The sequence below is a fragment of the Scaptodrosophila lebanonensis genome, unplaced genomic scaffold (assembly GCF_003285725.1).
Source record: "Scaptodrosophila lebanonensis strain 11010-0011.00,11010-0021.00 unplaced genomic scaffold, SlebRS2 tig00000053-arrow-pilon, whole genome shotgun sequence".
Classification (NCBI taxonomy): Eukaryota; Metazoa; Arthropoda; class Insecta; order Diptera; family Drosophilidae; genus Scaptodrosophila; species Scaptodrosophila lebanonensis.
The window spans coordinates 11,457,501-11,479,537 of record NW_022060548.1 but is presented as its reverse complement, the minus strand read 5'-3'; the positions used below and the strand labels follow the sequence as shown (position 1 = coordinate 11,479,537).

The 22,037-nt window shown below is 41.3% G+C and overlaps 6 protein-coding genes across 11 annotated transcripts; 4 read left to right on the top strand and 2 right to left on the bottom strand.

The window, feature by feature from the left end:
- Positions 1-2: 2 nt before the first annotated feature.
- Positions 3-4,387, top strand: LOC115624375 (Bloom syndrome protein homolog). The gene is made up of 4 exons (XM_030519076.1): positions 3-137; positions 205-2,090; positions 2,168-2,990; positions 3,050-4,387. The coding sequence occupies exons 1-4, from the start codon at positions 68-70 to the stop codon at positions 4,297-4,299; spliced, it is 4,029 nt and encodes a 1,342-aa protein (XP_030374936.1). The 5' UTR covers positions 3-67; the 3' UTR covers positions 4,300-4,387.
- On the bottom strand, positions 4,311-5,730 carry LOC115624377 (thiamin pyrophosphokinase 1). 2 transcript variants are annotated; one of them, XM_030519079.1, is made up of 4 exons: positions 5,658-5,730; positions 5,297-5,572; positions 4,692-5,213; positions 4,311-4,622 (listed from the first exon to the last, which is right to left on the bottom strand). In XM_030519079.1, exons 2-4 carry the CDS (start codon positions 5,448-5,450, stop codon positions 4,477-4,479), a joined length of 822 nt encoding a protein of 273 aa, XP_030374939.1. In that variant the 5' UTR covers positions 5,451-5,572; positions 5,658-5,730; the 3' UTR covers positions 4,311-4,476. The 2 variants fall into 2 exon arrangements, with proteins under 2 accessions (XP_030374939.1, XP_030374938.1); XM_030519078.1 differs by lacking the exon at positions 5,658-5,730 and having other exon boundaries at positions 5,297-5,579.
- On the top strand, positions 5,657-10,060 carry LOC115624376 (zinc finger protein Xfin). Its single transcript, XM_030519077.1, has 2 exons — positions 5,657-7,269; positions 7,330-10,060. Exons 1-2 carry the CDS (start codon positions 6,070-6,072, stop codon positions 9,730-9,732), a joined length of 3,603 nt encoding a protein of 1,200 aa, XP_030374937.1. The 5' UTR covers positions 5,657-6,069; the 3' UTR covers positions 9,733-10,060.
- A 713-nt stretch (positions 10,061-10,773) lies between these two features.
- On the bottom strand, positions 10,774-14,805 carry LOC115623619 (TBC1 domain family member whacked). 3 transcript variants are annotated; one of them, XM_030518040.1, is made up of 5 exons: positions 14,643-14,805; positions 14,368-14,502; positions 12,446-12,658; positions 12,023-12,387; positions 11,443-11,971 (listed from the first exon to the last, which is right to left on the bottom strand). In XM_030518040.1, exons 3-5 carry the CDS (start codon positions 12,650-12,652, stop codon positions 11,443-11,445), a joined length of 1,101 nt encoding a protein of 366 aa, XP_030373900.1. In that variant the 5' UTR covers positions 12,653-12,658; positions 14,368-14,502; positions 14,643-14,805. The 3 variants fall into 3 exon arrangements, with proteins under 3 accessions (XP_030373899.1, XP_030373900.1, XP_030373901.1); XM_030518039.1 differs by having other exon boundaries at positions 10,774-11,971; positions 14,368-14,803; XM_030518041.1 differs by lacking the exons at positions 14,368-14,502; positions 14,643-14,805 and adding an exon at positions 14,182-14,299.
- A 377-nt stretch (positions 14,806-15,182) lies between these two features.
- LOC115623707 (short-chain specific acyl-CoA dehydrogenase, mitochondrial) lies at positions 15,183-16,805 on the top strand. Its single transcript, XM_030518186.1, has 3 exons — positions 15,183-15,339; positions 15,503-15,718; positions 15,789-16,805. The coding sequence occupies exons 1-3, from the start codon at positions 15,303-15,305 to the stop codon at positions 16,760-16,762; spliced, it is 1,227 nt and encodes a 408-aa protein (XP_030374046.1). The 5' UTR covers positions 15,183-15,302; the 3' UTR covers positions 16,763-16,805.
- A 267-nt stretch (positions 16,806-17,072) lies between these two features.
- LOC115623655 (signal peptide peptidase-like 3) lies at positions 17,073-21,817 on the top strand. Of its 3 annotated transcripts, none has more exons than XM_030518112.1 (7): positions 17,073-17,247; positions 19,022-19,498; positions 19,582-19,704; positions 19,773-19,964; positions 20,029-20,482; positions 20,547-20,667; positions 20,723-21,817. In XM_030518112.1, the coding sequence occupies exons 2-7, from the start codon at positions 19,249-19,251 to the stop codon at positions 20,789-20,791; spliced, it is 1,209 nt and encodes a 402-aa protein (XP_030373972.1). In that variant the 5' UTR covers positions 17,073-17,247; positions 19,022-19,248; the 3' UTR covers positions 20,792-21,817. The 3 variants fall into 3 exon arrangements, with proteins under 3 accessions (XP_030373972.1, XP_030373970.1, XP_030373971.1); XM_030518110.1 differs by having other exon boundaries at positions 17,074-17,247; positions 19,579-19,704; positions 20,723-21,815; XM_030518111.1 differs by having other exon boundaries at positions 17,074-17,258; positions 19,579-19,704; positions 20,723-21,815.
- The last annotated feature ends 220 nt before the right edge of the window (positions 21,818-22,037 follow it).

The window sequence follows — 22,037 nt, the reverse complement described above, 5'->3', positions numbered from 1 at the left end:
CGAACATTGTGTCAGTTTGTGGCTATAAATTAATTTATTTATTTACAAATGTCACCAGCAATAAAACATGCCTAGGGAGAGTAGAAAACAGCTCTCAATGAGCTCTTTTCTGGGCCTAGGACAGAGCCAGTCGAAAGGTGTGTGTTCAGAATGCAGACAAATGTATGTATGTATTTACATTTGTTAACTAATTTCTGCGTTTAGATAAACCTCATGTAAGGACAATACCGTCAAAGGTCTGCAATCCAATATATCTCGACTCGTCCTCCGATGATGATCTTCCGGCCCCTGTCAATAATACTACGCTCATTAAAAAGTACAGCTTTAAAAATGCTACTCAATCGCCTCCTAATCCTTGTATTCAATTAAAAAAGGAATCTACTCGAGCAACTGAAGAAACTAAACCAGCTACTGATTCAACACCAAAATTGAAATTTGAAAATTTGGATGATATACTAAAACAGGATGTAAACTATCAGGCGACTCTGGCTAAGCTTAATGGGCACATTGATAAGCTTAAGCTAACACCACGATTATCGCTTTCCACCTCCATCAAGTCTCAACAGTCGGAGAATATAACACCAAATTCTTCAAATGCCAGTACTAACCTGGATGACAGCTTTGATTTGATGGTAAAACAAACACAAAATCCCTATGAGCTAGATTCAAAGGAAAAGCAAATGCCACAGAAGGCAGTGAAAAGTCCTACTAAACCGCAAAAACATGGTTGTAGCCAAGAGAATAAGGGTCCTTTGAAAGAGTCTTTAACTCCACCTGCAGCTACAACACCGAAAATAAGCGTTGTCTTTGATAGCACGCTGGTTGACTATTTGCACAATCTAGCGCAAAATGACAATCTTAAGGTTGATAATATTGAGAACAATGAACATATTCTAAAGGCCACTTTCAACTGCTGTAAGTCAACGTATATGGAGCTTATGGAAAAGTACTGCGAGCTTTTGGACCAAATACCTGCTTCGTGGTTCAACGAAGTTTCAGGTTTTGAGACAAACACATTTCTTAAATTAAAGTTTATGCGTCAGAAGATGAAGGAGAAAATGGAGCTGCTACAAATTAGGACAGCAAAGGTACAACGCGAGCGCGAGGAGTGCATACCGGATGCTTACAGTGATGAACTAGAACTGGCGGAACAAGAAATTCTGGAGGAACAGCAAAAACAGAATCCAACAAGTTATGTGAATGAGGCACCTGATGATTTGGATGACCTTATACCCGCCCCTAGAACAGATCAGAATATTGCAGTAAATTCAACGCATACATCGACACTTAAAAAGCCGCAAAAGCAAACAGATATTCGTCCGCACGGATCTATGGTTTACGATCTGTGCGAAGGGTCGGATAATGATAACAGCATCACATTGGGCTCCGATAAAGCGCAGCCATCCAAATTTAAGCAGACTGTATTAGAGTCTGACGATGATTTGGATGATGTCTTAGCGGAAATAGCTGATGAGCATGACTCGCTAAATGGACGAAAATCTGTGTACAATAATTATGCATATAGAGACTTTGAGGAAAAAAAAAAAACTTCAAACGCTGCAGAAAAGTCCGATCGCAATATAACATATCCAACCAACTCCAAAGCCGGGGCAACTCTGGATGACGAGGGCTTTCCAGTTTACGATGAAGCCGAGTTTGAAAGAGTTTATGAATTAGCAGCGTCTCAAGTGCAGTCCTCCAAAGCCGTGAGCTCTGAAAAGCCTGTTTCCAGCTGTAGCTCTGCTCCCAAAGCTAATGCTACCCAGACGAATAGCTTGTCCGGAAATTTTCATAATAATGTGCATAATGATGGCGTAACCGGGGAGTTTGATGGTCAGCATTTCGAGCACTCTACGCGTCTCATGACCGCACTTGGCTATAACTTTGGTCTAAAGAGTTTCCGACCCAATCAGTTGCAGGTGATTAATGCCACATTGCTTGGCAAGGACTGCTTTGTACTCATGCCCACCGGAGGCGGTAAATCCCTCTGTTACCAACTTCCTGCCATCCTTACGGAAGGAGTTACTATTGTTATAAGTCCTCTGAAGTCATTAATCTTTGATCAAGTAAATAAGTTGGCCTCCCTGGATGTAAGTTCGCTCAGTTGATTGATCAAAGCTGGTAATTGGAATAATTACGAGTATATTTATTTTCTTAATCTTTGCAGATTTACGCTACGAGCCTGTCCGGGGAACAAACGTTAGAGGCAGCGCGCACCGTATACAACGACCTTAGCCAACGGCCTCCCCTCATCAAGCTGCTTTATGTTACGCCAGAAAAAATAAGCAGCTCTCCACGTTTCCAGGACATGCTCGATAAACTACATGAGAACAATTACATCAGTCGCTTTGTGATCGACGAAGCGCACTGTGTTTCGCAATGGGGTCACGACTTTAGGCCCGACTATAAAAAGCTCGGGATTCTGCGCAAACGTTTTCCCAATGTGCCGACGATGGCGCTGACAGCCACAGCCACTCCGCGTGTCCGTTTGGACATCATACAGCAGCTGAATCTAAGCCATTGCAAGTGGTTTCTTTCCAGCTTTAATCGCAGCAATTTGCGCTATAAAGTATTGCCCAAGCATGGTGTAGCCACATTAGACGACATTAGCGGCTATATTAAAACACGTCCGAGTACAGCTAGTGGCATTATCTATTGCTTATCGCGCAAGGAGTGCGAGGATGTGGCGAAGAAAATGTGCAGCAACGGCATAAGATCGGCGGCCTACCACGCCGGTCTATCGGATACGGAGCGTGAATCGAGACAGAGGGATTGGCTAATGAATAAGGTGCGTGTTATTTGCGCCACTATAGCCTTTGGCATGGGCATCGATAAGCCCGATGTTCGCTTTGTTCTTCACTATTCGCTGCCAAAGTCGATTGAAGGCTACTATCAGGAGGCGGGACGCGCTGGTCGCGATGGGGACCTGGCCGATTGCATACTCTATTATAATTACTCCGATATGTTGCGCCTCAAGAAAATGTTGGACAGTAAGTACAAAAATAAATATCTAACCGACCGCCAGCTAATACTTGTAACCCAATTCCAGTGGATCGTGCGCTGCGCTATGATGTGAAAAAAATGCACATTGATAATTTATATCGTATTGTTGGCTACTGCGAGAACATCACCGACTGCCGGCGTGCTTTGCAATTGGATTACTTTGGAGAACACTTCACCAGCGAGCAGTGTCTGGAGAACCGGCGCTCAGCCTGTGATAATTGCATAAAAAAGGAAGATTTCCAGCAGATAGATGTGCTGGAGCAGTGTCGAAAGGTGGCACTTGCTGTAAAGGATATATGCAGCGGTCGCTCGCGCTTTACCCTGCTACATGTGGCCGATGTCCTTAAGGGTTCCATGATTAAAAAGATTGTAGATTTCGGGCATAATAAAACGCCCCATCATGGTGCAATGAAGGATTGGGATAAGATGGATGTGCAGCGGCTACTGCGGCGTATGGTAATCGATGGCTACCTGCGGGAAGACCTCATCTTCACCCAAGACATACCACAGGCCTATTTGTACTTGGGACCACGCATTAGTGAACTAATGAATGGAAAACCAAGCATATTGTTTGCTCTCATGCGCAAGCGTGGCGCTCGCACAGTGGCCACCGTATCTGATTCGGCTCCGGCTACCGCTGGAGCGAAGGCCGGACTGGACTTTCGTGATATACAGGAGCGCTGTTATAATGATCTTCTGGATCTGTGCCGCACCATAGCAGCAGCGCGTAACGTTACCATGGCCAGTATAATGAACATGCAGGCGCTTAAGGCTATGGCCGAACAGTTGCCGGAGACGGAAAAGGATATGTGCGCTATGCCACACGTTACCAAAGCGAATTTCGATAAATATGGTGCCAAGCTCTTGGAAATTACCCGCAACTATGCCTCAGAGAAGCTCTGTATGCTGCTTGCCATGGATGATGAAGAGGAGGCGGCTGCTTCAGGTTCTGCTACAGCAACTACCACTATCGGTGAAAGTAGACAAAATTTCGGTAACGACGATTGGGACCGTGAGGCAGCATTACAAGGTGATAAGGGCGGCGGCGGCACCCGCGGCGGTAAACGAAAACGAGTGGGGCGAGGCCGCACTGCAGGCGCTGCCAAGAAGTACAGAAGTAGTACAAGCACCACTAGATCGCCATCAGCAGGAAATAAGGCGACCCGCAGCAGCAGAGGGGCACGTTCGTCGACCAAACGTGGTGGTGGTACCGGCTCTGGGTCCAGCGGCTGGATTGGTAAGAAGACAGGTACCAGTAGTGGTTTTCAATTGATGCCTTTACCCGGTTCACGTTAAATATGCAATGCTGTCTGTGAATTCACAACTTTTAATCTTAATTTTTTGTATAAAGAAAAATAAAGCGGCTTGCGTAGATGTTAAAGCTAATTCATTGTCTATTATAGCTTAATATATATTAAGCCTTACACCGATCACTTAAGTATTTAAAGCCCCCTTTAAGCACTCATTCTTTGTCTACTTTGCGGTGAGGCGGACCTTCTCTTCAAAGTCGTAAGCACCCATGGACCAAATCAAATTACTGTCCGTTTCAATTTGCACAAACTCTGTTGAATAGGTGTTCGAAGTGCTCACCATGCCGCCAAACTCCATATGTGCGTGGTCTGAAGGAAGAAAATTATCTGATGCTTTGCTTAAATTGAACATACAAATATATTTGTGTAAAAACTTACATAAGTTCCATTTAAGACCGGTGGTGGTCACATTGTGCGCTGAAGCGCCCACTGGCATTAGAGAGCACCAACGCTGGCTGGTAACTAAATCCAATGGAACTTGTATAGTATGCTTACCAGGCCGCAACAACCAGGTCACCGAATTGCCGCTCAGCAGGTACACATTGCAGTTCTCCTTTTGTACTTTATAAAGCGTGTTTAGGTTGGCCATCACCTGATCTAAGCGCCCTGAGCAGTCATGAAAAACGACTACATCCTGCACTTTTCGCTGCGTCATTACCGGCTGAAGCACATTCAAAGCTTTAGTAAAATCTGTAGCATCCTGGTCGGGTGTGTGTATTTTGGGCGTCGTTTTAAAAAACTCCACAGTTTCTTCCGTTATCGAATCAAAATCGCCGGTTATCACATCAAGGGGTTCAAGCGATGTGGCTGATGTACTCTTAGAGCTACTGTTTATACCTTCTGCCAACACAAAGTCTCTCCAGTGGTTGGAGCCACCATCAACAGCACATCGCACTGTTGCTATGGGAATAGAGACGAATATAATCAGCCTTTCAGGTTCACAAGGCCACAAGCAAGTTGATCTTTTTGTTTATTTACTTTACCATTTTTCCACAACAGCTTAACCACGTGCGAGGGAACTTGTATTCGTCGGTTCAATACTACGCATATGTGTCCGTTGTTGCCCAATTTGAAGTTTTGACTTATAAGATTTCCCGGCTGCCAGTGGTACTCTTTTGGAGGTATTATGTGGTCCATTTGTTGTCTAAAGCCAATCGTTGTTTTTGTGCAGAGTCTTCGATGGCTGTTGCAATACGCAACCAAATGATCTGGCAACGCCGGTGTGATGCTGCGCAAAAATCGAACAACGGCGCTGCATGCTGCCATATTATGGCAACGCGTTGCAACAAATAGTTAATGATAAAATCAGAATACGACTTGTAAAGCATAGCTTTCACAACTTACATCTATTTGTTGATTATGTTGTGACAGGAAGGATGAAATGATCTGTAGTACCTCTTGACCGACCAATCAATCAACGTTGGAAGTATTGACGGCGCAACTAAAAATACACGGCACGGAAGTTTTCGACGCCGCAAACAAAATGGCTCTGAATTTTGCAGACGGAGACAGATGAAAACTTTAAAAAAAACTTTGCAAGTGCAAATATATTCACATAAATATACTTCAATTGAATAAAACGCCATGCGTGCAAATGCAATTAAAATGAAGGCAGCATACCGCATTGAACGCTTGATAGCCATAGTTGTGCTGGGAAAGTGAAAAGAAGTAACAAGCGGCCAAATTGTGAAGAGGGCGAAAAAACTACCAGTTCTAGCCATACACACTTACACTCATACATTCATATGTACACATAATGGAGGGTATGGACCTGTGGACTTCAATGTTTTCCTCCGACTTTGTTGAAGGAGAAAACAGCTTAAACGAACAATTTGGAGACATTGAAACCGACTTGGGAAATAGTAATGGCAAGACTTTTCCCGTCGACGAGGACGATGGTGGGGATGGTGAAGAGAAAAGAAAGGCTAAGAATGTGGCAGAACCCGACGATGATGCCATTTTTGACTTCGAGCTGGAACCAATTGTGAGTATTGCTGAACCGTCGCCATTACCACCTCCGCCACCTGCGTCTGCCTCAATTCCTATGCAACGCCAATCACTTCCCGCATCGCTGGGCAGTTCTATGTCTATGACGCGTCCGAAGGAACTTCGAATGTCTGTGGTGCCAATGCGTCCCACAACGTCCCAGATTAATGCGACAGACGAGAACGGAATACCGATAAATTACGAGCTTGGGGTTATTTATATTTGTCCGGCATGCGGTTCCGAGTATCGGCAACAGGATCTTTGGAAGCGCCATATGAATCAATCTCACCAGTACAATACGCGCCGGGGCCTGAACTTTGTGGCCATCGATAAGCTGTACCACCGGTGCTTGGAGTGCAACAAACACATAGCCATGCACAGCAGGGAGAATCTCTTGAAGCACAAATTTACGCATTTACCATTTCGATGTACGAAATGTTACATCTGCAAGCGGGAGTACAAATACAGGCAGGATTTAATGGTACATTTGCGTATGACGCATTGCGACGAGGTGGTTGCCATGATGCGATCACCGTGTCAGGACGATTACCACGCGGGGAAAAAGACGCGCGTTAGGGAACCACAAACGGAGGACCTAGGTGGCAAAAAGAGGATGTATGATGATGAAGAAGACGACAACATTGAAGTAAAAAATGAAGTGCTGGAACCGGATATGGATGAACCCACGTTCGGCTTGTCCACATTTATTGATGACGAACAGAGTCGCAGCTCGTCGCAGGCATCGAACAAGAAAAAACGTAACGCAACGGCCTCTGGGGCCAATGGTGGAGGCACTGCGGCTGATATATGTGAAGATTATATACACTATATGTGCCCGGAATGCGCAACTGAATGTGATACACAGGCGCAGTGGAGTCAGCACATTGAGTTCGTTCACGATTTTGTCAGCCGACGAGGTCTGAACTTTCGCAGTGTTGACATGCAAATGCAATGCATTGAGTGCAACAAGGTAGGTATTTACTAAATTGTGGCCGATCCTACATGACAGCAATTTCTGCTCTATTCACAGTTTGTGCAGCCGAATACTATTAAGGCTCTGCGTCAGCACAAATTCAGTCATTTACCACACCAGGAATGGCTGCGCTGCAAGCTTTGCTATAAGGGATATGCAGAGCACCACTTGCTGGTTGATCACTTGCTTAAGAAGCATAATTTGGAAACATTGGTACAGGACGACGTGGCTGGAGGTGACGGGGAAGGAGATGGTGAAGTTAACGACAATGTGAATGACCTGGACGATGACTCGCAGCTGCAGAATTGGGACCTGCCCCGTCGAGGAGGACGCCATATATCTGCGGACGATTTTTTCGAGCCGCACATCGACTACCTCTGTCCACAGTGTGGCAAGGAGTTTCAAGAGAAAAAGCAATGGCGCACGCACGTTGTAAGGGCGCATGATATGAATGATCTATCGAAGCTAAACTTTGAGGTGATAAACGACCGGCAGCTAAAGTGCACAGAATGTGACAAGATTATAACAAATGCGTATGGCATACAAAATGCGCAACAGCATCGCATAACGCATCTACCCCACAAGGCGTTCGCACGCTGTCGCAAGTGCTTTAAGTCCTACACGGATCGCAAGGGTCTGGTCAAACATTTGGCCACTTACCACCGCGTTGGCTATGAGCCCCGCAAAATGGCAACTCCTTCAACTCTGCCTCCGGTTAAGCAGCCACGCAAACAGATTGTAACAGTGGCAAATGAAACGTATGAGATTATTTACTTGGATGATGAAGGGTCGCCGCCGCCCAACGAGGACAATGATTTTGGTGAGCAAATGCAGGCGGATGAGGAGGATTATACAGTGATGAACAGGGACACTGCTACCAATTATAGCCGAAGCTATGGCAGTGCCAGTCCCAATCGTTACAAGTGTGTGGACTGTGGATCCCTGTTTTCCACGCAAGTGGCTCTTAAAACGCACATCAGTGAGGAACACGATTTCATGGAAAAATTAGATAGTTCGGAAACCGCTGAACCAGCGGTAAGCAGTGCTAGTGGCCGAACTATTGAACAGAACTACATTTTCTTGTGTCCCTCCTGTGGTGAGGAGTACAAGACACAGTTCGAGTGGCGGCGCCACATCAATGAGGCGCACAACTTCGATAAACGGCAGTATTTGAATATGCGGCAACTGGACAAGTATCGTTACCAGTGCACCGTGTGTAGGGACATTGTGTGTAATTCAAAGTTAAAAGGACTGCAGGATCATCATTTTCGTCATTTGCCTTATCGCTTATATCTGAAATGTCTGGTCTGCGGCACTTGTTACAACCACAAGCCCAATATAGCCGCACATCTGCGCACACGTCACAACATTATTGAGAGTCAGCCGTCAGAGCGTGAGTTGCATGCTCAAAATCGGCTACTTAAGGATCCTGTTCCTGAATCGTCTACATCCATTGCTGTGGCGGCACGCACCCTTAAGCCCAATCCCGGCCAGTTGCCCATGCGACCGGCCGGCCTGAATACGCTGGAAGATAGCATTTCCTATCACAATGCTGTCGACCTCGACTTCATCACCTACTACTGCCCCAAGTGTAACAAGAACTTTGATTCGCATGCCTTCTGGCGTAAGCATATCGTTGAGCAGCACAATTACAATAGCCGGGAAGGTCTCAACTTCCGCCAAATAGACAACCATCACTATTTGTGCTTGGAGTGCTACAAGCGGGTGACAGTCACGCACACCAAGGGCGCAATCGGCCAGCTGCAATCACATAAATTCCGCCATCTACCATATCGGTCGTTCAAATGTCTGACCTGCAGCGGCGAATTTGTGCGCAAGCAAATGTTCTTCAAACATCTGAATCGCGATACCAACCGGTGTGACACCCAACCGCGCAGTAGCACAGACGAGCCGTGTGCGGGGCAAGAGTTGGAACAGGAAAAAGAGCAACCCAGCAGCGTTGTAGAGGCCGATGACGATACTGACGTGAATCCGAATACCTATCAGTTGCTGTGTCCACAGTGTGGCGATGAGTTCACCACCAAGGCATTGTGGCGCGAGCATATTAATATTTTCCATGGACTGGGAAAGCGCGAGACCTTGTGTTTCAATAAAATTGGCGAAGCTCTATACAAATGCACCGAATGCGAGGAGACGCTGGAAACAAACAAGGTTCGCGTGCTGCAGCAGCATAGGTTCAAACATCTACCCTATCCAGCCTATATACGCTGCGAACTGTGCCAGGGCGGCAAGTGTATGAACAGCATGCGGGTCCTGCAGCATCACATGCGCGAGAAACACCCATCGTTGGCTGAAGATGAAGCCAAAATGCAAATGCTAAGGGACGATGATGAGGAGGACAGTATTCCTCCCAATGATGGACCCTATATGCCCTTGCCGCCTCATCTGCTTGACGATGTGAACGACATTGACTTCGATGAACAGTATCTGCTAGGCTAGGCTAGATAGCTGAGAATATGCTTCCAGTGGCAATACACAATTTTCACTCTTATTTGATATTAAGTATTTAAAACATATACTAATCTATATATATTTCGTAGACATTAGCGCTTCTGTTTCGACTCATATTTGTAGGTAAAAAAATATTATTAAAAAAGGTATGAAATTAGTACTAACCTCTGAAATTAATTTAAGAAAGTACACTTATTTATTTAAGTTAGGCAGACTACGTAAAGCCGTTAATGAACAAATTACGCGAAACAATTGGAAATTAAATGACATACGAAAATCATGATTAAAAACTTAATTATATTCATAAATCCCTGTACTCGAGTATATATGCAGCAATAATTGTCTCAACAAGACAATTTTGCATAAACAAGATGCAGTAAATGAAATTGTTTAATAAAATAATTATGGAAACACCTAATTTGTTGTTCATCACTGTAGCTTAACATTAATTTCTTATATAAAAAGTCCATACAAATAAATATAATTCTACAGCGATATCTCAAACCGTTATACGATTGAGGCTCATTGAAAGTGCCGGATGGAAGTTTTAAAAATATAGGCATTTTATTAGTTTTGAGTTAATTATGAAATGGTGCGTAGCTTTTCAATAACTCCCTCAGGAATGATGATATCAAATATAATGATTTATGTACATATATGCTGCAGCTGGGCTACGCTAGTTTAATAAATAACCGGCCAAGTTTTGTTATATAGTATATCTACATAGCCGAGATGAAATTATTAATTCCAAGGGATAACCTGAGCCTGTCAGGTGGTGGTATGAAATAGAGCTGAGCGCGATCGTGAATTTCGGGAACGAGCGGTTGCCAAATTTAAGAAGAGATGGAAATTCATGAAAGTGGAAGGTTTACAAAACCAAAAACAATGGTCGTTCATAATGGAAAAATTTTTCGAATTTTCTTATAGGCATCAGCCACTAAAGCATAATGAAATTTTACTTTTTTTATTTATTAACCTATTTTGTTGTAGCGGTTGAGGGAAATTGAAATAATACGATATTGGTCGATATATAATACTACATGTGTATTTTCAAAAAGGTACATAAATATAAGTAGTTTAATAATAATTCATACATTTTCTCAAAAATCATCAAATTTATTAACCATTCTCAGATCTGGGCACCACGTGCCCCTTCATTCCATTAGTCAAACAATGATATACAATGTGTTGTTTGTTTTAAGTATAATATAAATAAACAATACTTTAAGCTTTGCTTTCATTTATGTTGAATACGCAGCTGCCAATCAAATAAAATGATGGTAATAGGATATGTACGGATATTAACTGCTAAAGAGTTTGTTATAAAATAAATAGTTAAATATAATAATAAATACTTTTGAAAAGCAAAAACAATTGCACTCGTGTAAAAATTGCAACTACATTAAAACAAAACAGAAACTATAAACAAATGCTAAATACACATGTTTGTTTAACAAATGTTCATTTAACTTACAAAAAAATGTAATAGAATAAATGACTAATGTAGTATGTTATGGAATGAAATATTAATTTAGTGTTAACAATTTACTTAGTTTTTTCATTTAGTTTAGTTTTGTTTTATTTTAATTTAGTTTAGTTTGTGCACTTTTCGTTTATTGATTAGTTTAATAAAAAATGTTCCTTTCCTTTGTCGTAGTTTGAAGATTACGACTACGACTAAACAATACTATTTGTCGTTCACAAGGTTGGCATATTTCGTCGCCCATTGGTTGTGCTTGAGTCGCCATTTCCCGTAGCACCATCCTGTTGAGCTTTTTGTTTGGCACGTCGTGCTTTCTGGCGCGTGTGTTCTATTTGAAAGTCCTCAACGCGCAGATTCAAACGCATCATGTTATTTATTATGAACTCCTCCTCCATAATGTGTGGCGGGGGCGAACGCAGCACCGCGAGAGTCTCACAGAGACCCGTGCAGGTCTTCCGAACCTTGTGTCGACTGAGTGAGGCCCCAATGATCACCAATGCCACTTTGAAGATGACGCGTATACCCTCAGCAAGAAAGCAGTCCCATACACGCAGGAGTGTTTCCCAGGGCAGCGTCCGGGTCATGGCGCATAGAAACCAGTCGGTCATGTACAGCAAAGGCTCGACCTTGTGCTTTTGCAAATGGCGGTAGACGGGAGGGCATGTCTTTTTCAGTAGACCCTCCAATATACCAGCGTCGTTTTGTATCACCTCGAGTCCAGGAATAAAATAGTCCTGCAAATAACTGTCGGGGGGTTAGAGAACCATGCACAACTATGGATTTTCAAGCACTTACACATCACATACGCTTACAAAAACCCAGAAGGCATCCTCCGCTGGCAGATGCATCAATAGGAACGCAGCTATCGGTGCCTGCGCTTGGCAGAAGCCCACTTTTGGGTTATATATTGAATAAGCTTTCAGTACATTAAATAGCTCGATTTGTCCCACTTTTTGTTCATCCAGGAACATTTCATGGAACGGGAACTGTCTGTGTTTGTCCTTTTTGATTTCCTCAATAGTTGCCGGATTCCCTGGTTTCTCGAGCAGCTCTTTATAGATATTTGGATTCTTTTTCTTTAGCAAGTAAGCACCTGATAAATAGAACCAGGCCTTGGGTCGTACTGATTTCGGGATCCCTTTGCGACAGCGATCGCGAATCTGTGCGGGTGTGAAGACGATTAGAACTTGTTGAAATGTAATAATGGGTATGAATTACCTTTTTATAATTTCTTGACATGTATATGGACCAGTTATCTATCATATAGAGCCATTTTTTTTCACGTGCAATAATTTGTGCTTTCGACAGCGGCTCCTTGGGTTTGTCTGTGCGTTGAAAGCCACCGTAGAAGCCATTGCGATCGGGGCAGCTGGAGACGGTGGAGCATAATGAAATCGTGTCTGGAGCTCCTCGTGCTGTCGCCATTTCCAACTGTGCGAAAAAAATATTCAAGCAAAAGAAAAAGTGCAACGTTAAAGCAAATATTTATACCATGCTTCGTCTGACAAGTGTTTTGGATATTGGTCACTCAAATTAGTTGCCCACATGTGGTGGAGAAAACAAAGCTGTACACGAAAAAGAAATGGTGTTGGCCCATTGGGATATTAGTGGACTGCGACTCGTATTCGTTATAAATACCTTTTCCTATTTAAATCTCCCCAGTTTTTTCTAAGGCCCAGTTTACTTCCCACTTAAAGCTTTTATCCACAGCTCTTCATTTCCAAAACAATTAGTCTAACAATAAAATTTGCAATGAGCGAATTTGTGGCTGGCACCGACTTCAGCAATCGGAATATACCTAGACGGTGCTATCTCGATAGTTCGGACAATGCCATAATAGTACTACGTTCATTCCCTTTGTATGTACTGTAATAAGGACACCACACTTTCTTTCTTATCTTAAAAAGTACGAAACATTGCGAGCTTACAAGTTTTTACTTAAATTAGTGGGAAATTAAATAGAAATCTAATGATTGGACAGTCATATTTAAAGGCATTTGTATTGATGATGGGGTTCAAACGAGTTGAAATAATTTGTTCTAATATTTTATAACTTGAATAATGACACTGTTAGCAAATATGAAACACACCGATTTATACCGATTGACCGAAAATTGACAGGGTGTGATTAATATTTACAAAATAGAACTCTTGACTGACTTTAAAGGATTTTTTTTTTCTAGTTTCTAGTTCTTGGAATACTCGTGCTTTGGATGGCAAAGTGTTCAACAAAAGTTTGAATAAAATTCTTCAAGATAAGGCATAAGATTCAGATGATAACCTGCCTCTAGCGGTGTTGCCCTCAGAAAATATTACCGGATGCATGTATATTTAAAAAATTATATTGATTAGCAGTTAAACGACGACATTGAAATTTCTGATGATGAATACGACAAATATAGTATTGAAGACACTAATGAAGACCGAAATCAAGAACTTTGCAATCTATCTGTTTCAAACACGCTCTATATAATATTTGAGATAATTCATTTTAGTAGAATTTAAGCTTTAAGTAATAAAAACACATTTTGCACTAAAAAAAAAACGAAATTTGGGCATGTGAAGATTTCTTTTAAAATAAATGAGTTAATCAACAATAGTATGTGGTAGTTGTTTAAAGGTTCTTGTTCTATTTTGGCATTGGATAAACACTAATTGTTGGAAATATCGAGGTTCGACTGCATTTATATTTGTTACTACATGCAACTAAACTTTGCCACATGCACATGCCCTTTGCTGGCACAGCACACTCACATCTTTTTAGAAACTCAAAAAGAAGCAATTTGCGAGGCCGTACGATCAAATTAATTTCATTCAGTACTTAGTTCGTCGCAATATATGTACATATGTAAGTGTCACAAACAGAAAGAACTCTGTGTTTATGTTTCTATGTATATGTATGTATATACATACATGCATACATATACGTATATGAATTACAACAAACCACCTACCCAGAAAAGAGCTCCAAAGCTGCTTTAGGTTTGGCTGCCGCTGCCGTTTTGCCTACGCTCCATAAATGTATGTAGACTTGTGTGTACAATATGAAGCAATTGTTATTATTAAGTGCGCTGTCGTCGCTAACTACGCCACGACCGCCCACCCCCATGCACTCATACTCATGTACATTTTTCGCTTACCTTTACTGTGTTGTTGCTGTTGTTGGTTGGTTGCTGCTGCTGCTGCTATATGCGTGGAATGCGCAATACCACTACCGTTTTCATTTAAGCTTTCTAAGCGTTTTAACGTCTCTCGAGTTGTGAGAAAACACTGCTCTGCCAGCATATACAAAGTACAAGTACTATATTAATGCATGGTTTGTTTATTTAAAAAAAAAACGAGAATAGGTATAGCAACGGAGCCATAAGTTAATCTGATTGGAATTTGTTTTTCTTGCATTGACTCATTTATATACCATAAGCGGATAAAATAACATGGATTAGATCTGTTCTTGGCACTCTTGATAAAACTTTTCGTTACCGCACGCTTTTAATGTTGCACGAATTTGCACTAACTTTAGGTACGTTTTGATTAAACTTATTGTCACCAGCCATATTTTGCTGTGCTGCCCAACTCCTCAGCTAGTGGTGGTATGAATGACGTTCTTATTGGGAAATACATTTGACTTATCGGAAAATTTCAGGTCCACCACCAATATCAACAGGTATGATAGTTAAACAACCAATCATTATTGTTACTATCTACTATCCATGCAAAACGTTCAATTACATCATCTTACTATTATTTGGACCATGAAGTAAACCCTAAGGAAATTATGGAATAATACGAGCTAAAATTGGCTGGCAATCGAGCGAATTACAATGTTTGAACGGCTGAATTTTGAGTCGACCGCGAAAACTTACCTTGCGTGAGAATTTCCTTGCGATATGCATCGATAACTTAGCGTCTGGCACATTGTTAGCGTTTTTATGACATCGGCCAGCACTCTAATTCAGCGCGCACGATTTTATTAATTAAATATAAGTGGTTCAGAAGTTCCAATCAGAAGGCTTCTTCGTAGACCATTTTGCAGACGAAAGTTTAGTATACTACAAAGTGTCCTAAAGTGTCTATCATGCAGTCTGCTGTGCTAAGGAAAAGTTTGCAAATCGGTAATTATATGTAAATTGTCATTTATATCTATAAGTTTAACCTACGCCAATTGATCTGGACATGTGAACTTTGGAGCCAAGCACCTACATACATACATATATGGAAAATTTTCTATGGAAAATTTTGGTTCTTATCCTTTTTTATTTTTGTATGTTAATCCAGCGGGCCTTGCGCCGATATGCCAACAACGCAAGATCGCCTCCTTATCGGCACTCTCGGACACCCATCAGATGCTCCAGAAGACTTGTCGAGACTTTGCCAACAGTGAGCTTGCTCCGATCGCGTCCAAGATAGATCGAGAGCATCTCTACCCGGCGCAACAAATTAAGCAAATGGGAGAGCTGGGTCTGATGGCTGTAGCAATTCCAGAGGAATTAGGTTGGTATCCTTTTACATAATGATATCCTTTGAATTATTTGTGCTCATTTAATATTGAAATGATCAACAGGTGGCACTGGCCTAGACTACCTTGCTTATGCAATAGCAATGGAGGAAATATCTCGTGGTTGTGCCTCCGCAGGAGTTATCATGTCTGTGAATAATTCTCTTTATCTCGGACCACTGCTTGGATATGGAAATGAAAAGCAAAAGGCCGCCTATATTACGCCATTTACTACGGGCGAGCGAGTCGGTTGCTTTGCACTCTCTGAACCAGGAAATGGCTCTGATGCAGGCGCCGCCTCCACTGTTGCGCAGGATAAAGGGGATCACTTCCTTCTAAATGGCACCAAGGCTTGGATTACCAATGCATTTGAAGCTGAGGCCGCGGTGGTTTTTGCCACGACGAATAAGCAATTAGCACATAAAGGCATCTCTGCTTTCATCGTCCCGAAGAACTCGAAGGGATTCTCCCTGGGAAAAAAGGAGGATAAGCTAGGAATACGGGGATCTTCCACTTGTCAATTGATATTCGAGGACTGTGCAATTCCAAAGGAAAACATTTTGGGTGAGCCAGGACTTGGTTTTAAGATTGCCATGCAAACTCTAGACGCTGGCCGAATTGGCATTGCTAGTCAAGCATTGGGCATTGCACAAGCCTCTCTGGAACTCGCAGTTGACTACGCCCAAAAACGACAAGCGTTCGGAAAGCCGATATCAAAACTGCAGCTCATACAGCAGAAGATTGCTGACATGGCATTAGCTGTGGAGTCCGCCCGCTTGCTGACGTGGCGTGCAGCCTGGCTAAAGGATAACAAGCAGTCGTATACAAAAGAGGCTGCGATGGGCAAATTGGCTGCATCAGAAGCTGCGAGTTTCTGTGCCCACCAGGCCATACAAGTGTTAGGTGGAATGGGTTATGTAACTGATATGGCTGCGGAAAGACACTATCGTGATGCTCGAATCACTGAAATTTATGAAGGCACTTCTGAGATACAACGTTTGGTGACGGCAGGTGCTATACTCAAGGAATATGCTAGTTAAGCAATACTCATGAATAAATTCGGTATTTTTATGATTGACGGAATCATTTATTATTAATGAATTCAATCATAACATTCTCAGGTTAAATGCATTTAAGATAATAAAGTTGCTGTCTGCTTCATATCTGATATTAAAAAAAGATCTTTTAACCGATGACCGATAAAGTGTGTTGCATAAAAACGCAAAAATACACATAATATCGATTTAGTATTAAAATACCTCGTACCTGTACAGATATAGCAACACTGCTAGGTTTCCATTAGCATGATGTTTGTTGTAATTCCTGCACTACCAAAACAAAACTGCAAAATGCAAGTTTAATATTTAATAATTAAGTACAAAATGTTTTAAAACAATTCGTGAATAAGAGAGGAATCGAAATAGCAAAAAAGGAAACATCATTCGACATGTAGAGCAAACGAATTTCGGTATAAAAGAAAAGCAAAAATACTCAATGCGAAAGCAAATGTAAAGCAAAAAGCAAAGTAAGCAAATGGTTGGTGCCACAAATAGTATACAACATTTTCAATGCAATGAAATTTAAACAAGCTGGGCCCAGTAGATGACAGTGTGAATAAGTTTTATTAATTAAATACAATCACTACCCACCCCTTCCTCGCCTGTTTCATCAACTAATTTGTGTGTGCACAGCACCTTTATGTGTATGCGTATTTGTGTGTCTTGTAATTTAGTTACGCAGTGGAGCGGTGCGGTAGTGAAGTGAAGTGTAACCGAACAAAAAAACTGAAAAGCTTAGCTTGCGCTTTAAGGTTGTTGCTGGCGGTATATGAAATTTCTCAAGTGTTGCACATACACAGTCTATTGACCCTCTCCACCGTGCTGCCGGAATCTTTGTGAGGTGGTGTTGGTGTTTTCGTTGTTGCTGTTGTTGTTGCTAATGTTGCGCACTTGCGAAATATTTACATACATATGTATGTAAATATATAAACGTAGATATGTTTGGGAGACACATACGTACATACATACATACATACATGCATTAAAGAAAGCAAAAATCCGAAAACTTTGAGCATAAGCTTTGCATAATAATAATGTTTATTTTGTGGAGCGCCGTCTTTTAAACACTTCAGGTTTTTTTGTGTTAACAATTGCTTCTGTTATTAACGTAATTTCACTTTCACATCAGATAGATGCGTGTGAGTGTGGGTTTGTATGTTAATGTGGGCAGTAGACTTAGGGCCACGGCCAACCAATTTTTCTGGACGGTGCATTAAAATATATATATGTACATATATGTATGTATGTGTGAACAAAGTCATTTCTTGCTAATAGGTCAGCCCAGACTGCTTCAAATTAGAAAGTGCTTTAAAACATTGTTTTGGCTAGTTAGGTCGACTTAGGTTCTCTTACTATTCCCCAACTTTGTTGTTTTTTTCTTTATTATAATTAGCATTCAAAAACAAAAGCCCGAGCTAGGGCGGCGGCGGTCTATTACATTAATTAAGAACGTGCAACGTGTGGGAATTACTGAATGTGGTGCATAGAGAAGCTGAAGAAACAACAAACGAACATATTTAAATTCATTCATATACATACAGTTAAACATATGTATGTACATTGTACATAGAATAAATTGACGGCACGAGTAGCACAGAAATACCCGCTGAAAAATAGTAGTATGCGGTGAATCGTGATCGTGAGAAAAATATGGTAAAAAGTAATTGCTGGTGTTATCGTGAAAAATTTTAAAAAATTGCAATGAATTTTTGTGAAACATGAGAGTTAGGGTTAGAATCAGGCTGTATCTGGATAAAGACATTGGAACTGGTATCCAATTAATCCCCAAATGTTAACCAAATAAGCTTACATTTTAGTTGTCTTTAATAAATGCTAATGAAGAACTAGTTTTAGGGCATCATTTTCAAAATTTGACCACAATTTTTCCCCACTTGTGGGCCTAGTTTAGATTCCCACTTATGCCCTTTTAACGATTTTTCGCCCATGTGCAGGTAAAATGTTAAGTGATTAAGTGTTCTTAGCCCTGAATATAGATAAGTCAGTTTTTTATGTACATATGTGTAGAATAAATTCTGCATCTGCCACACGACTGCCATCTAGTATTTTTATCAAATCAAACATGCTATTTGTACAAATAAAAAGAAGAGTAAGAGAGCAGCTGTCCGCTACATCGAGGGCTTAGATAAGACCGTCCCACTACTGAATCAAATTTTTGTTTGCGGCGCATCGCTTATCATATGATACATGTATTTGTTTCTTCATTTGTTTTCATGAACACAGTCAGGCGAGCGGGTCCGAGAAGACACCAAACAAGCTGAAGATAAGAAACTGAGTCGTGCGATACGGTGCAGGGCACGACTCTGCCGGTCGGATAAGGAGAAAATCTGCGAACCGCAAGAGGCCTGATAAGAGGGAAAAGTTGAAAGAAGAAAGAGGCAGCAGCGTGAGTGAGAAAGGAAGAAAGGTGCGCTTGCCACCTTGGTGACAAGGATTGGTGGTTGGTGAGCATGTCGCACGGCAGTGGTGGAGGTGGTGGCTTGGGCGGTGCTCCGACTGAATATCGTGAAGTACACTGGACCGTGTCGAGTGTTATGGACTCTTCGCGCGTCTCCACGTGTCTCATATCGATGCTGCTCATTGTTTATGGCAGTTTTCGTAGTCTTAATATCGAGCAGGAGGCGCGGGAGCGCGAACAAAAGAAGCGCAACGAATCGACGACAAATTTGCTGACAGGCGAGCAAGTTGAGAAAGAGCCAAGTAAGTAACAAATGATGTGAACTATTCTAATTTAGAAAGCTGCTCATTAATTATTGTCTGTTTGCATTTAATTACTCAAGCAGATAAGTTTGCCACCTTGGATACAATGCATGCCCTCTGCCTGCCGTTGGGCGCCTCGGTTTCCCTGCTGATCATGTTCTTCTTTTTCGATTCAATGCAGCTGCTATTTGCCGTGTGTACGGCCAGTAAGTATCTAAAATATTGATATAAGGAAATACCTGAAAAGAAATTGTCGCAATTTGTTTCGTTTAAGTTATCGCAACCGTTGCGTTGGCCTTCTTGCTGCTGCCAATGTGCCAGTACATTATACGGCCGTGCACGGACGGCAATCGCATCTCGTTTGGCATTTGCGGACGATTTACGGCAGCCGAGCTCTTCAGCTTTACACTCTCCGTATCCATTGTATGCATTTGGGTGTTAACCGGGCACTGGCTGCTCATGGATGGTGAGTGGCCCTTGAATTCCTTCATCATTTAACACTGTACCATGTTTTGTTTTTCTCTTTACAGCAATGGGCATGGGTCTCTGCGTAGCATTTATTGCCTTTGTCCGTTTGCCAAGCTTGAAAGTTTCTACACTGCTGCTGACAGGGCTGCTCATCTACGATGTATTCTGGGTGTTCTTCTCCTCGTACATATTTAGCACAAACGTGATGGTTAAGGTGGCCACACGTCCTGCCGAGAATCCTGTGGGCATAGTTGCGCGCAAATTGAATTTGGGCGGAATTGTGAGGGACACACCAAAGCTGAATTTGCCGGGCAAATTAGTTTTTCCAAGCATACACAATAGTGGCCACTTCTCGATGCTCGGGCTGGGAGATGTAGTTATGCCCGGCCTCCTATTATGTTTCGTACTCCGCTATGATGCCTACAAGAAATCGCAGGGTGTGACATCAGATCCAACGCTACCACCGCCAAAAGGTGTCGGCTCCAAGTTGACATATTTTCATTGTTCCTTATTGGGGTAATTCACATTTATATACTTGTATTCTTTTCGTAACCATCTCTATAATGTTTTGCATTTTTAGTTATTTCTTGGGTCTGTTAACGGCTACGGTTAGCTCGGAGGTGTTCAAGGCCGCACAACCTGCCCTCTTATATTTAGTGCCGTTTACGTTATTGCCACTATTGTTGATGGCCTACTTGAAGGTAACCACTCATCATTATTATTTAATATTATACTCACTTATTCATCTATTTTTAGGGTGACTTGCGTCGCATGTGGAGCGAACCATTCATAACGCAACCACCATCAAAACAACTGGAAGTCTGAGTGTTCTCTGTTTAAACAAAAAAAGAAGAAAAAACACAAAAAAGAAAATCACGCAAACACAAACAAACAATTTAACACTAATATTCTCTCTTAATACGTATGTATTTTTAGATTATAAGTATCAAGTTTTTTAATTTAGGAGAGTCTTTATTCAGTAAAAATAACATGAATTGACGTTTTAAGCTTAAGAGGGGAAATTAAAACAGCACCTTTCATGCATCAATACATACATACATACATATATTTACCTTCATACATACATACGCATATGTAAATGTGTGTGTCATTGGCTTTAAGTTTCACAGTGAAAGAACGAAAGAACATAAACCATAAAATATACTTACATAGGAGTATTTAAAGCTGGCCGTAGTATTAAAGTTAAAAAGAAGCATCAAGCCAATATTTAAGTTTAAATATAAACACGATAGTGAAAATTTAGTAATAGGGTTTTACCTTTAGAGCCGTTGAGATTTTATTTTCATGGATTAGTTAGTAGCGCTTTTTGTAATTATCCAAAACACAACTAAAAAATCATCGTTAAATATACATGCGTGTGGGTGGGTCCTTAAAACATTTAAGTAAAATGTAATGCAGGAGATTTGTGGCACAATTCTCTGGAATTAGAATTCGAAACACAATATGTCTGTTTGTATATACGTATTTAAGTTTTAAACAAGTTTTCGTTCCGATCAAATTTTAATATCCTCATCCAGTTTTTAAGTACATATTTAGTTTTTTCCTTCACGTTTCATTTTATCAATACATTTCCGTCCTCATTTCTGTATTTCACTTCATTCATAAAACTGTCGAACAAAAAACAAAAGCAAAAGGAAACACACAGACGTTGTTTTGCCAAAATATGTGTTCGTTTATATGTAATAAAAAAAACGTGTGCACCTGTCACGAACTCTGTTTTTAATTGAATTGGAATTATCTATTTTATAACGCAGAGTAACAATAATAATTTAACATTAACAAATACATCAAGCTAGTTACATGTTAATAATAAGTAAATGCAATTTCGAAACGTATAGAAACAATAAAAATGTGAGATTTAAAAATATATATAATAAAATAAATTATCAGCAAAAAGTATCGGAGCACGAATAATTTGGGCATAAACAATTCTAATTTTAAATACATGACTTGCTGAGAGACAACACTCATTGGGCTTAAAGAAAAATTCCATAGAGTCTCCACAGTTCTTCTTATTCATTTTTAACGTAATAGTTGTCTTTTGTAAATA

What these genes read in the sequence shown, in the direction of transcription:
- LOC115623655 (XM_030518110.1), top strand. Translation starts at nt 19,249, where the DNA reads ATGTCGCACGGCAGTGGTGGAGGTGGTGGCTTGGGCGGTGCTCCGACT. An exon ending in ATTTGCCGTGTGTACGGCCA is followed by an intron (nt 19,705 to 19,772) that starts GTAAGTATCTAA and finishes GTTTCGTTTAAG; the next exon opens with TTATCGCAACCGTTGCGTTG. An exon ending in GCACTGGCTGCTCATGGATG is followed by an intron (nt 19,965 to 20,028) that starts GTGAGTGGCCCT and finishes TTCTCTTTACAG; the next exon opens with CAATGGGCATGGGTCTCTGC.
- LOC115624375 (XM_030519076.1), top strand. Translation starts at nt 68, where the DNA reads ATGCCTAGGGAGAGTAGAAAACAGCTCTCAATGAGCTCTTTTCTGGGC. An exon ending in ATAAGTTGGCCTCCCTGGAT is followed by an intron (nt 2,091 to 2,167) that starts GTAAGTTCGCTC and finishes TAATCTTTGCAG; the next exon opens with ATTTACGCTACGAGCCTGTC. An exon ending in CCTCAAGAAAATGTTGGACA is followed by an intron (nt 2,991 to 3,049) that starts GTAAGTACAAAA and finishes ACCCAATTCCAG; the next exon opens with TGGATCGTGCGCTGCGCTAT.
- LOC115623619 (XM_030518040.1), bottom strand. Translation starts at nt 12,652, where the DNA reads ATGGCGACAGCACGAGGAGCTCCAGACACGATTTCATTATGCTCCACC. An exon ending in TGTCAAGAAATTATAAAAAG is followed by an intron (nt 12,388 to 12,445) that starts GTAATTCATACC and finishes ACACCCGCACAG; the next exon opens with ATTCGCGATCGCTGTCGCAA. An exon ending in TTTGTAAGCGTATGTGATGT is followed by an intron (nt 11,972 to 12,022) that starts GTAAGTGCTTGA and finishes ACCCCCCGACAG; the next exon opens with TTATTTGCAGGACTATTTTA.
- LOC115623707 (XM_030518186.1), top strand. Translation starts at nt 15,303, where the DNA reads ATGCAGTCTGCTGTGCTAAGGAAAAGTTTGCAAATCG. An exon ending in AAGGAAAAGTTTGCAAATCG is followed by an intron (nt 15,340 to 15,502) that starts GTAATTATATGT and finishes ATGTTAATCCAG; the next exon opens with CGGGCCTTGCGCCGATATGC. An exon ending in AGCAATTCCAGAGGAATTAG is followed by an intron (nt 15,719 to 15,788) that starts GTTGGTATCCTT and finishes AATGATCAACAG; the next exon opens with GTGGCACTGGCCTAGACTAC.
- LOC115624377 (XM_030519078.1), bottom strand. Translation starts at nt 5,579, where the DNA reads ATGGCAGCATGCAGCGCCGTTGTTCGATTTTTGCGCAGCATCACACCG. An exon ending in TAAGCTGTTGTGGAAAAATG is followed by an intron (nt 5,214 to 5,296) that starts GTAAAGTAAATA and finishes CTATTCCCATAG; the next exon opens with CAACAGTGCGATGTGCTGTT. An exon ending in CGGTCTTAAATGGAACTTAT is followed by an intron (nt 4,623 to 4,691) that starts GTAAGTTTTTAC and finishes TTCTTCCTTCAG; the next exon opens with ACCACGCACATATGGAGTTT.
- LOC115624376 (XM_030519077.1), top strand. Translation starts at nt 6,070, where the DNA reads ATGGAGGGTATGGACCTGTGGACTTCAATGTTTTCCTCCGACTTTGTT. An exon ending in AATGCATTGAGTGCAACAAG is followed by an intron (nt 7,270 to 7,329) that starts GTAGGTATTTAC and finishes CTCTATTCACAG; the next exon opens with TTTGTGCAGCCGAATACTAT.